Here is a 13,688-nt window from a genome sequence, read left to right as displayed (position 1 = left end):
TGCAAAGGAAAAGTTAGTGTTTTGTCTTGATAAATGGACAAACTATGATGTACAAGATAAAATACATGGAACCAATTTATGTGTCCTAAAGAAACAACCTTTTTCTTTCACTATCTACAACTTGTCTAGAAGTAACTTTGTTTTGGGGAATGAATGGGAAGATCCCAAGTCTGCACTCAGGTATAGTTTTGAAATTCTGTACAACAGAATCTCAGAAATAGCCTGTTGAAGTCGAAGATGATATTTTCATTTATCGACTTTTCAATTCCAATTACATTTTCTTCTCCTTGCACAGTTTTGTTACACAAGTTGAACCACTTGTGTAATTCCTCTGCTTGCATGAAATGTGAAACATGAAATGTGTCTGTACACTTGAAAGCTGAATCTGCCTTGTAGTATTTGCCCTGACCAAGTCTTCCACCCACACCGTGCCCCTTGTCTCTGTTAGGCTGTAATGATCTCTAACCACTGCTGACTTAGCATCCCTAGGTCACTGGTTCAGCCTCAAGCTATCAGGCAGAGAGGGCCATTAAAAATGAGGCCTGGCATGTCAAAGTGCGACTTTAGAAACAAGACAAAACCAAAAGTTAGTGGAATTACCTCAACCTTAAATTAAAAAGATAAAAAAATTTTTTTTCAAAAGAATGCGATGTAGCAAACATTTAAAAGTGGTTGTTTCTTTTTGGCATTAGTGGAGATGTTCTATATGGTGATGGTTACAAAACTACAAGCCAAAATGCTAAAAAATCATAAAGTTGCATGTTACAAACGGTGAGTTTTACTGTAAGTAAATTATACTTCAATAAACGTAACTTAAAAACAAAGTGGTGGGGCGCCTGGTTGGCTCAGTTGGTTGTCTCAGACTCTTGGTTTCAGCTCAGGTCATGATCTCGCGGTTTTGTGAATTTGAGCCCCGAGTAGGGCTCTGCACTGCCTGAGCAGAGGGATTCTCTCCCTCTCTCTCTGCTTCTCCCCCATCTGCATGGTCTCTGTCTCTCTCAAAATAAATAAATAAACTTTAAAAAAGAAAATAAAATGGTTATCTGAATGGCAGAATTATGGATTTTTCTCTTTATAATTTCCTGAACTTTACAAATTGTCTAAAATGAGCATATTTAGCTCCACAGTCAGTAAAAACCAAACCAAAACCCAAACCCAAACCCAAAAGCAGAGTGAGAATAATGCTTTGGCCACCCCTGCTCCTTTCTATCCGTTGGGAGTATAGGTGGGTAGGGGAAATCTAAGGGTGAGGAGCTGGGCCTCTCACTGAGGGCCACCGGGACCTTCTACTGTCACTCTATTCAGTGAAATCTAAGCTAGACTAGAGTTAGAATGAAACCCCATTGATGATGGGGATGCAAGGGGAAAAATAATAAAATTCCATGCTCATCAAAATTTGGATTTGAAGGTTGTTGCTTAGTCCACGGGAGGCAAGAGGTTTAAAGGGCAGTTTTCCCTGAGGTACCCGTGCTGAGATTCTCCTCCAATGAGCCGTACACACTTCAGCATCCCATGAGGGCCATGCCCCTTTTTAAGGCACTCACACCATGTACCTGCACAGTGACCTTTAACATAGGATATCTCACATTTCAGCACCCATTGTCACCCATGACTGTAAAAAGGCGTGGCAGACAGAAAGTCTTCGTGGCATGCTGCCTGCTTGGAGGACCTGAAATTAAACCTTCCATCTATACATGCTAAATTCAGCTTTGAGTCTAACTAGTGCCAGAATTGGCCTCCTAGAGAATTACTTCCAGGTAAAGTGCTATTCTATCCATTTATACTCCCATTTAACAATGGAAGAAAGAGACCTAGCAGTCTGATTTTGTAATTCAGAGAGAGACTACCGAGGACGCTATTTGCCACATCATATAGTGGCCCCTCAATGTTGACTCACAGGAGAAACCACTCAAGTCCCGGCCTCAGGAATGGCAGATTTTCCTGAGCAACCTGGTTTATTTTTATACTAGAGACACTTGAATCATACAATTCATTAGTGTTTCTCTCTTTAGGATGGGTACTAGGTCACTCAGAGCCAGAGTGGTTCCCTACTTTTAGCGAATGCGTGGAATGTTAGCAACATACATTTCTTATACTATTTTAACCTTGATTTCATCTTGTTTTTCTAATCATTATCTTGCATTTGCTCTAATTTCCTCTCTCCATCTTTGGTTTTCGTATTTTTTTTTTAATTTTTTTTTTCTTAATGTTTTATTTATTTTTGAGACAGGGAGAGACAGAGCATGAACAGGGGACGGTCAGAGAGAGGGAGACACAGAATCTGAAACAGTCTCCAGGCTCTGAGCTGTCAGCACAGAGCCCGATGCGGGGCTCGAACTCACGGACCACGAGATCACGACCTGAGCCGAAGTCGGCCGCTCAACAGACTGAGCCACCCAGTCGCCCCTGGTTTTTGTATTTTTTTTTTTTTATTTTTAAAAAAAATTTTTTTTCTTTTTTCAACGTTTTTATTTATTTTTGGGACAGAGAGAGACAGAGCATGAACGGGGGAGGGGCAGAGAGAGAGGGAGACACAGAATCGGAAACAGGCTCCAGGCTCTGAGCCATCAGCCCAGAGCCTGACACGGGGCTCGAATTCACGGACCGCGAGATCGTGACCTGGCTGAAGTCGGACGCTTAACCGACTGCGCCACCCAGGCGCCCTGGTTTTTGTATTTTTAAAAGATGTTTCAAATGCTTTTGGAATGAGGGAAAATATTAAATACATAGATGACTACGGTGTACTCAAAACAAATGAAAAAAAAGTGAGACCTTCTTTATTATCTGATTCCATAGCCCACTTTATTTATTTATTTATTTATTTTTAATTTTTTTTCAACGTTTATTTATTTTGGGGACAGAGAGAGACAGAGCATGAACGGGGGAGGGGCAAAGAGAGAGGGAGACACAGAATCGGAAACAGGCTCCAGGCTCTGAGCCATCAGCCCAGAGCCTGACGCGGGGCTCGAACTCCCGGACCGTGAGATCGGGACCTGGCTGAAGTCGGACGCCTAACCGACTGCGCCACCCAGGCGCCCCTCATAGCCCACTTTAAATGAAGTGAATATTAAATATATAAAGAACTATACTATACTCAGTATATATGAAAAAAAGTTCTAACTTCCTTATGAAGTATTTCCACAGCCTGCCCTCAGTGAGGTGAAATACTAAATACACAGGTAATGGTACACGCACAAGTAACTGTAGTGTACTTGGGCACAAAGCAGTGAGGCCGTAACTTCTCTATTAACTAATCTCATAAGTCACTGTAGGCTTTTCAAAGTCACAATGATTATTTTTGGTTTCACATATCATCTTAGGATATAAGCACCATCAATTCCAGTTGAAGAATCATTCTATATTGCTACTGCTTGGGTTATTAGGGCTTTTTTGTAGTAAATAAAGCAAATGAGAAATCCTATCAGAAATGGGGTTTTTATTAACCTTGTTTAGAACTAGATTTCCAAAGGGGCCTTAATAGAAAAACTAAGCAATTACTTTAATCATTAAGATTTTAAAATGATTTTTTAATGAATTTTGTTTTTAAGTTCTCAAAAAGGCATATTACAAGTAAACTGCCAATGGCAATTGTTCACTTCTTTAGGACACTTCCTAAATAAAAACAAGCACAGGCTCAGTTTCTCCACCTATGAAATGAGAATATCTCACGGCATGGGTTAAAAAGTTATCTTTGGTACTGCAAGTGTAAGGAAACCAAACTGCTCGTTTGGAGGGCCATTCCTCTGGGAGAGGACTCCATAGTGTACTATTTGGCACAACAGAACAACCATTTATTAAATACGACCTCATGCCACTGCCTCCATCTTATTCACAGGGTGAGGCCAATAATGGCAAATGCTTCGAACAGAAAAAGTAAATAAAAACATGCTTTTCGTTTCCCTCTGAGTTATTAAGATGTCATCTTCGGACCAGGAAACATAAGAAAATCTTACGGTCACCTTACCAACTCTGACACAGGATCTAAATAAAATGATATAAAAGACAGATGGTTGTCAAATCCCCCATGTTGCTTACTTGACTTGATTCATGTAAGAATGTCCTGAATCTACTTTGTGACCATAAGCAGTGGTCCCACTTTTAATTTCCTTTGAGCAAATCAGAAATGGCTGACAGGAAAGAGGGTTTGGGTCTGAGAGCTAATTTCTGTGTTTCTTTAGAATCTTGCTCTGAGATGAACAGCTGGTGGGGACTAGAAGACACAGGGGATCTCTCAAGTGACCAAAACCTATGCTCTCCTCACTAACATTGTTTTCTAATGGGTTCCTTGTTAGTGTGTAAACCTGGTGGTCACAGAGCAAAGTAATTATGTCAACAGGCTTCTCAAGGTCCACTGAAAAGCACACTGAAAAAGGGCAGAGAGAAACCCAAAGATGCCAACTAGATGACCTCATGATAAAGCATCCTTAACTTGATAAGCTTAAAACACATTGGGCTTCATTAAGTTTCATTATTCATTCAATGAGCATTTGTCTGAGTGCCTGCCCGCTGAACACCAGGTACTGTGCCAGGGTTGTGGGGACAGGGTGGGCCTTACCACCTCACAGGAAAGCTGACAAAGGCACAGTTAAGAGTTCAGATGAAGAGAGGTGACTTTCCTGGAGAAAGTTGGGAAAGGTTGTAGGGAAGGGTTAGCATTACACGGGAGGCATCAGGAATACATGAAAATCCAGCGTGAGATTGGAGTAGGGCAATCAAAATGGATCACTTATGATTCTTAGCAATCTCGCTGAGTGCCAAAACCAGGCTTACTCATAACCCTAAAATTCCATAACAGATTCCTGTCCTGTTGTCTGGTCTCTCTTCATTCTGAACTATGTAGGCCCTACACTGCCAGGACACTTACCTCCAAAAACAACTTTCCACAGGTCTCCTTTATAGACCTAATGAAGGTTAAGATTCTCATCACCCTCTTTCCTTGTTCGCCACGATCAAATGCCAGCTTTACCCTCCCAACTTCATAAGCCATCAGGTCTTTTTAGGACACATCCTAGACACAGGAGCCTCCTGGCACTCTAGTATAACCACAGTGTGGAATCCTATATACCTCTGTGCATGTTTTCCCCCTTCCTCTGGTCAAACCAGCTTCCCTTTCTGCAGGATCCATTCACTTACCCCAAAGTCACCGACCGAACCCAGTGACATGCCACACACCACACTAGGCACTGAGATTCAGACACAAAGCACCAAAATCACAGAGAGTAAATACTATAAAATGTATTTTTACTAACAGATTAGCTAACTAATTAGGAATAAGCTAATTCAACCATATAATCTTAAAATTATTTAATACTTTAAAAATTGAAGTGCAGCCATGAACATACCCACCCCCTTATTTAACGTATGTTAATATTATGTCATTTTGCTGTAGATGGCAATTTATTTTATTTTTTTAATGTTCATTTATTTTTGAAGGAGAGAGAGACATAGTGAGAGCAGGGGAGGGGCAGAGAGAGAGGGAGACAGAGAAGCTGAAGCAGGCTCCGGGCTCTGAGCTGTCAGCACAGAGCCCGATGCAGGGTTTGAACTCATGAACTGCAAGATCATGACCTGAGTCGAAGGCAGATGCTTAACCGACTGAGCCACCCAGGCACCCCTATAGATGGCAATTTTAAATAACATGTTACAGATTTGGCTAAAGCCTAATTTCTGAGAGCTTCTTCCTCCCTTCTTTCTGAGAAATACCACTATCGTAAATTGGTGTCATTCCAAAATACTTTTTATACTTCTACACATGCATACATCCATAAACAATATCAAATACTGTTTAAATATTTCATAGTACTGCTGCATATATTTTTTTAAATGTTCATAATGATATACTCTTACATCTATTCTTTTGCAATTTGTGGTTTTCAGTCAGAGTCTGTTTTACAAAGATGTCCATGTTGATACATGTAAACCAATTATTTTATTTTAACTGTTCTGGCATTTACTCATCCACAGTTTATTTTCCATTTCCATCTTGATGGATAATTATGTTCTTTCTCCTATTTCACTTTTGCAAACAATGCTCTAATGCACATCTTTATACCTGTTGTCCTATGCACACTATCAAACTCTCTCCAATGATAGCATATTCTTGAAGTTGTAACTTGTACTCTTCTGCCAGTTGATTCTCACTCACTGTTGAGGTTTTTTTTTGACTCAAGTTTTATAATATCTGGCTGTGAGCTCATCTTTAGTGATGTCAATTTCTCGGCTGGGGATTCCTGAACAATGCGGAGAATTACACTTGGACTCCAAACCCACATGCGGTATAAGCTTGGAGTCTGCGCTGGGAAATGGTCATAGGCTGCTTAATGCAGCTATCTTAAGGTCACATGTACCACCTTCAAATTATACCAGGCCTCGTTCTTGGGTCCCTGAATGGGTATTAAATCCAAGACTCTAGTGCTTTTACATGGAAGTGGGGTGGGGTTTGACTGTCTCTAGGTCTCCTGTACAGACAGCTCAACTGCTTCTGGCTCTGGCTTTCAGTTTATTTCTAGGACCTGGGGATTTTCCTTTCTATTTTACCATTTCCTCTAGGTATTCACTTGCTTATTGTTGTATCAAGTATTTCTAGGGGTTTATCAAGAGAAATTCTATGTTAGTTTAATTAGCTACATTGCCAGAATAAAAGCCCTAAATGAATTCATTAAATGTTGAATTAAATTCTGTTAGTATCAAATTATATATTTTAAAATCTGTTGGCCTGTACATTTTGGAAACATACAATACTGTATTACTGAGGTTGTGAATTGCTCTTTTTGGTGCTAAAGATACAGATGGCTTTTTAAAAATACTGAATAGAGTCAAAATTAATTTTTCACAATTTTAGCTTCTTTGAAAAATTATTTCATTGAGTACCACAAAGCCAGAGTTAGAAATATTTGATTTACATTTTTATACCTTGCTTATAATTTCCCTTCCTATAAAAATAACTGTCTGGATAAGTAAAATATGAACATGTAATTTTATATTTGTATTTTAAAATTTTTATTAATCTTATTTGTATGCTTTATGTCTTACTAAACATACCAATATACACAAACGTTAAGGGTCAGAGATGAAAAAATTCACAAGCACACAATTTATCAGCCTAATATTTTTTAAATCCATAGCAACAATTAGCCTGAAAGGAGAAACAACAGGCAGTACTCTTTCACCAAGAAGGATTTCTTGGCCATGAGTAATAGAAGATACTGAAAACTAGAACAATGATGATGTTAGAAATAACTTAAGAGACAAGTTACTGTGGGTACATTCCTATGCAAGAGTAAACAAACCAAGCTTAAAAATGTAAGTAACAGAAGTTATTTTATGGTAGGCTGTACTAGAATATGTAATTAATAAGAAGGAAATCCACAAATAGGATAAGTAGTGATTTCACCACTTCATTCTTATAGCAATAATTTTTTATAGTAATGATGTTTTTACATAGCTTAAGAGGCTATTTAAAAAGAAAACAGTAATTCTGATTAAACATGCTTTTTTTCCAGCAATATACTGGTTTTGAATTTATTATGTGAATACACTAAATTATTTCATATGGTAATTATTTTTTATAGCAGTTTTACAGAGTTGTAGAAAACCTCAAGGTCAACTGGAGACATTTTTAAAAGCTACTTAAATGTTATCCTTTAGAAATATTTCTTATTTGAAAAAATCAATGCCAGGCTTTCAAAGCCAATTAGCTTTACCAAGTAATTAGTAATTAACTGTGCAAACATGCATTAACTGCATCTACATATGAGAACTCAAATTTCTAAAGGCAGCATACTAGCTTTTGCTACAGAAACTTACCAATGCCACATAAAGCACTTCAAGCACAGGACTGAAGGATAATCAATATTGCAAGAGGCTTCTCAAATTAGAATAAATTGACATTTTTGGTGTCAAATTCAGAAAGGCAAGTTAACAGTGACAACACTAACAGAATCATTTGCTGCATCCAGGACAACTTAATAAGGCATGTAACTTGAAGGCATGTAAAAAGATAGAGCCATCAGCCCTGTACCTGGTGCTGGCGATACTCGGGGATTCTGCTCCAAGCCTACATCTTTCTAGCTGACTGGCAACGATCTGCCTTTCCACTTCCAGTTCTCGGGTGAGTCGTTGAAACTGAAGCTCCTGTGATTCAAGGAAATAAAAGGTATATAAGGTGCCAAGACAGATATGTGAATTAATGTGTGTCACAGGAAACATAGGAACATATCCATAACAGAGCACTGTATACAGTGTGGCTTTGTGAAATTAAGAGTTTTGGATGGGAATTGTGGGCCTAGATAACATACTGATTTGTACCTGTTTCAAATTTAAAGGCACTAGAATGTTAGCCTTTGTTAGGAATGGGAAACATGTGGATATTTATCTCCTTTTTTGTTCTTTTTGTTGTTGTTAACAGTTTTAAAGGTTTATTTTGAGAGACAGCAATGGGGGAGGGGCAGAGAGACACAACCCCAAGCAGGCTCAGTGCTGTTAGCACAGAGCCCGACTCAGAACTTGAAATCACCAACCGTGAGATCATGACCTGAGCGGATATCCAGAGTCGGACACTTACCGACCATAGCCACCCAGACACCCCTGGTTTGTGTGTTCTTCTAATTGAGGTTTGCAAACAGTATTTCTGTTACAGTACTATATTAAATGTAAGGTCTGCAGAGTCCTTACTTGATGTATCTACATCAGGTGCCCACCTACCAACGTAAGCTCTTCAGCCTCAAAAGCAATTTTTATATCCTTCATTCTATATTGAAAAAATGTAAATTCCCATATGAGAATCACTTTTTCATGTTTGATACAGAGCCTTTTAATTGTTAGGGAAAAAAATCATTCCAATCCCACAGAAAAAAATCTTGCTATATTTATCTGCAATATAAGCAAGAAAATTTTTCTATTGTTACAAATGAATTCATGTGTCACTGTGTGAAGGGCAGAAAATAATGAAGCCTGAACCATAATACGGAATTTAAAACTCTATTTAGAAGTTTGGAAAGACTTTCTACAGATATTATATTATTCATTCTATGCTGCATTATGAAGGCAAGGAAGTTCTATCATAGAAGATGCTTTAATTTCATTTGTGCTTATCTCACTGTTACCTTGACAAGATTTTAATAAACAGGAAGCATGCCATGCTATAAAACATCTATAGATCAAATCAAGTGTACTCCAAAGGCTTTAAGCCACAAATAACATCTCCAATAACACCTCAAGCTCCCCTGTGCCATATTATCTCCTTATAAGTCTACTCAAAGCAAATGCTGAACTCAAAATAGTTTAATTGGGCAATGACTGCTAGTTCAAAATACCAGGTATATGAAGCCTAAGACTAGAAACTAATCAGAAATAAAGCCACCTTAAATATTTATGAAAATATGTACATATCTGTTTGCCATGCAAAAATTTAAAACAATTTAACTGAAAAATGTGTTAGCGCCCCCTGGATTCAGGCAATCATGCTATTACTTGACAGCCCTGGCTTTGTAAATTCTACAAACTACTCTTACAGCAATTTTTTAAACTACAGTCCCTGAACTCTTTACTGCTTTGTGATATGGAGAATACTTTTCTAATGAGCCTAGTTGGCGTGGGTATATAAGGCAGGGCCTGAATGAATAATAATAGTTGGCTCAATAATGCTATAGAACATGATCAAAGTGGGAAGATACCTATCTGCTCAACATTTCCTAGGCCTCTGTCAGCTTAGCAACAAAAGACCTGATAGATAATAACAACATTCAGTATCAAGCTAAGATAACTGATTTTAAGGACAAATAGTATTATACCTATCTCATACTTGGTTTTTCTTTGCCCTTAAATAACAGCACATTTCTTGTGACACACTTGCATCCTTTCAAGTATTTTACTCAGTTGTTTATTATACCTCTTATCCGAGAAGATTGGTTGCTTGTATCAAGCTGGGCCAGAAAGGACCATCTGTGAATCCAAAAAATATTCCCAGAGCCATCACATTCACTTTGTGTTCTGAGTTCAGTGGCTACTAGGGATGGGGGGCTGTAGTGTTTTCTTCATTTTGGGATGGCCAAAAGTTACCAGGGTAGAATTGAAGTATGTTTCACATTACGACATTAAAAAAATGTTCATTCATACAAGAAAATTCCAATTCAGTGGATTTTTATCATGTTTGAGGTTGCCTATGACCTTTTGAGCATTCTTTCAAGGAAATGGTTGGGATATTTCCCACTTCAAGGCAGAAAGTTGGAAGTTACTGTCCCATCATTCCTTCCCTCAGAAGCAGAGAGGGTGACTTTGGCTCTGCCAAGATGTTACACTGTGACTCAGATGCTGAAACTAAGACTTTTACTTATTTTTTAAAAATTTTTATTTATTTTTGACAGAGAGAGAGGGAGAGGGAGAAGAAGAGGGAGAGGGAGAGGAGAAGAATCCCAAGCAGGCTCTATGCTGTCAGCATGGAGCTTGATGCAGGGCTCGATCTCACGAACCATGAGATCATCAAGAGTGGACACTCAACCAAGCCACCCAAGCGCCCCTGAAAGTAAGACTTTGACATCAGAAAACACAAAGCTTATTTTCTCTCTCTTTCACTTTCTTGCTGCAACCTCTGCGACAGGTGTCAAGGTCAAGCTCCCAATACAGAAATGACCTCCCCCAAAACTGCTATGTTTATGCCAGGTGGCAATGTCAGTGGTTTTTTTTTTTTTTTTAAACCAATTTGTGGTACAGATCGAGATACTGTTTCTGGAAGTTAAATCTCAAGGCTTGTTCTCCAGGCCTTGCAACAAATATGGGAATTCACAAAGGCTTAATTTAAATGCCTTTTTCTGCATAATCAGCCATGTCAGTCTCTTTTTTTGAACTAGAAATCTTGACTGAAGCACCTACAAAAACCATTTACAGTAGTCGAGTTGCTAGCTAAACCTATGTACCCATGAAGTAGCTACATTCTTCATTTAAAAGTTGGGTAATTCCTTCAACCTTCATACAGACTGAGTAATGTCCACATTATACCCCTAGTGGCCATGGACCTATAATATTGAACATCACCAGCTGCCTTTATCAAAACCATTCTGCACAGTATTTGCTCACACTTCTCATTAGGAGGATGTCATTAAAGCCCTGAAAACAGATTATCAGGAAGCTATAAAACATGAAATTTGTAGAGGTTACCTAATACCTGTGAATATTTACAAGCAAAAATATATGCCTTGTTGCAAAAGTACTCATATTACCCCTACAGAATATAAATCGAACACCCATAAGGGATTGCCACCAAGATGGGTGAGGAGGATATAAATATTTGACAGTTCTGTCTCTACCAGCTTCTTAGCCTGCCTGATGAGGAAGTTATTATTACAGTCATATAAAAATATACTTGATCATTTCTAAAATAACACTCATTAATATGATTACACAGAGATACCACCTACAAATTAAAAATTTTGTATTTTATTCTCTAAACTGACATTGTGGAGGGTAACACTTAAATCAGTATCCAAAACTGGGCATCTGAATTATAAGGGGACCCTATATTTGTTCTCCTTTGAGAAGACAAGGAAAGCAATGTTAAAAGCATTTGCCAATGATTTAGCATATGACAGTTTCCTCTTAAATTCTGGCAAACAAGACCATAAACAAACCCAGAAAGTCAAGGCTACTAATATGCTATAAAATGGAGTCTACATGTGTTTGAAACCTTTTCTTTATGTTTACCTCCTCTCTCTCAGGTAAATACATCAATAAATATTCTCTGAGAGTGAGCCAAGGGAATAGAAGAAAAACTTCATTTTCATGCTTTATATGGTGGACAGAGCTGGGCAGGAAGCCTGAGGAAGGACTTGTTGCCTGGCTGTCAGCCACTTCAGGGGTGCCTCAGTGGCAGAGAACGGTCCTTGCCCAAGGGCACGCCCTTCTGGGCGGTTGCAGCCAACCACTGATTGAGGTGGGAGTATAAAGGTGGAGCCCAGATTTGCTTCAGGGCTCCCCAGGGGCTGGGCCAGCCTGCTGAGTATTTGAACTTCCCCTCTGCCCCCAAGTGTTGATCTGTAATAGATACTCCGCGCCCCAAACTCCATCTCCGTGAGAACCCGACCTGAGACAGTATTGTTTTTTGGCCTCCTTTTATATAAAGATAGAAATTTTCTCTCACTCTTAATTTTTAAATTCTGTGAGACACTTTGTACAGAAAAAGTATAAACAATAACACAGTGAAATCTGGAGAACCCGACCCAGCTGTAGCAAATCTTCATGTTTTACTACATTTCCTTCAGGTTTTTTGATAAATAAAATATTACAGATACATTGAAATCCTGGTTTCTTTCTCATGGATCCTATTTCTCTCCCTCCTTTCCTCCCTCTTCAGAAGAAACCATTCACCTGAATTTGGTGTTTAATAGTCACATGACCAATTTATATTCCAGTCAGCAGTGTATGAGTTTCTACACATTCTCTCTCCCGGGCATCAATTTGCATTTGGGGGCTTAAATCCCCCCTCCCTTTTTGATAATCTGATAAATATGGGCAGCTACTTTGCATGTGTTTTAATTTGTATTTCCCCGATAACCAACATCTTTTCATATGTTTATTGGCCATTCAGATTTGGAAAACCATAGGTATCATGAATTCTCAGGGGGGAGAATTTTCCCTACTTCCAATATCCATGCTCGTCCTCTTGTGTGGGACAGGTGTCTTATTACCCACCTACTAAGGTAGTTTGGTCAAGTTTTGGCTTTGGGCAAGGGACTTCCCATTTGACTCCCCACCTTAAGGATCCCTCAGTTGACAAGTAGCTTGTAGCTGTCAAGTGGCATGCTGAAGGTCATCTAGGTTTGGCAAGTACCTTCAAGGTGAAAGCCAGTTTTACTTACTACTTACTTAGCTTAAGATTCCCACTTTCATTTTAGTTTTGGTTTCTGTGGATTCTTTACTTCCCTTCCAGCTTAGTCCTGCTTTTACAAAAAACAATGTAAATATTTTCCTCAGCTTATTTAGTTTCCTTCAGGGAAAAGACTGGTTAGGGTATACGTCAGGAATGAAGAGTCTTAACAGATTTTTCATATTTTCTCTTAATTTCTCTCAGTTATATTCAGGGAAAATTTCTTAGTATTACTTTTTTTTTTTTTCAACGTTTTTTATTTATTTTTGGGACAGAGAGAGACAGAGCATGAACGGGGGAGGGGCAGAGGGAGAGGGAGACACAGAATCGGAAACAGGCTCCAGGCTCCGAGCCATCAGCCCAGAGCCCGACGCGGGGCTCGAACTCACAGACCGCGAGATCGTGACCTGGCTGAAGTTGGACGCATAACCGACTGCGCCACCCAGGCGCCCCTAGTATTACTTTCAATTCGCTATTTCTCTATGTGCCCTGTTAAGGGTTTATCTCATCTATTTTAATGACAATATTTTCCATTGCTGAAACTTCTACTTGGTTCTTTATCACACCCACCTGTTCCTGCTGCTCACTGAGAGTGAAATCTTTCTCCCTTCTTATTTAGGTTTACCTTTCTTTACCTAAACTCCCAGGCACCTCGGTCCTAAATTGGTGATTCGGTGTTCCTTTCAAACGGAAACACTACAGATCCTGCACATGTAGTCACGAGGCGATTGTCTACTTCCTCTGGTTTCCAGAAGCCCCAGGAAGCCTTCTACTATCATCTCCTTTAATAAGCAGGAAGAGCTCCACCTTAGCTTCAAGGACTCTGGTG

At 39.1% G+C, this 13,688-nt stretch overlaps 1 protein-coding gene across 12 annotated transcripts in view; it reads right to left on the bottom strand.

The window, feature by feature from the left end:
- Positions 1-13,688, bottom strand: part of PKP4 (plakophilin 4) — a 241,099-nt gene that overhangs the window by 97,835 nt on the left and 129,576 nt on the right. For 11 of the 12 annotated variants that reach the window (XM_040475139.1, XM_040475145.1, XM_040475142.1 and 8 more), the window contains exon 3: positions 8,021-8,133. The exons of the other annotated variant lie outside the window; for it this stretch is intronic. In XM_040475139.1, the coding sequence (XP_040331073.1) occupies positions 8,021-8,133 (113 nt within the window). The remainder of the gene's footprint in view (positions 1-8,020; positions 8,134-13,688) is intronic. 12 annotated transcript variants of the gene reach the window in all.

The sequence above is a fragment of the Herpailurus yagouaroundi genome, unplaced genomic scaffold, assembly GCF_014898765.1.
Source record: "Herpailurus yagouaroundi ecotype Mexico unplaced genomic scaffold, PumYag 140, whole genome shotgun sequence".
Classification (NCBI taxonomy): Eukaryota; Metazoa; Chordata; class Mammalia; order Carnivora; family Felidae; genus Herpailurus; species Herpailurus yagouaroundi.
This window is presented reverse-complemented; position numbering and strand designations above follow the sequence as displayed.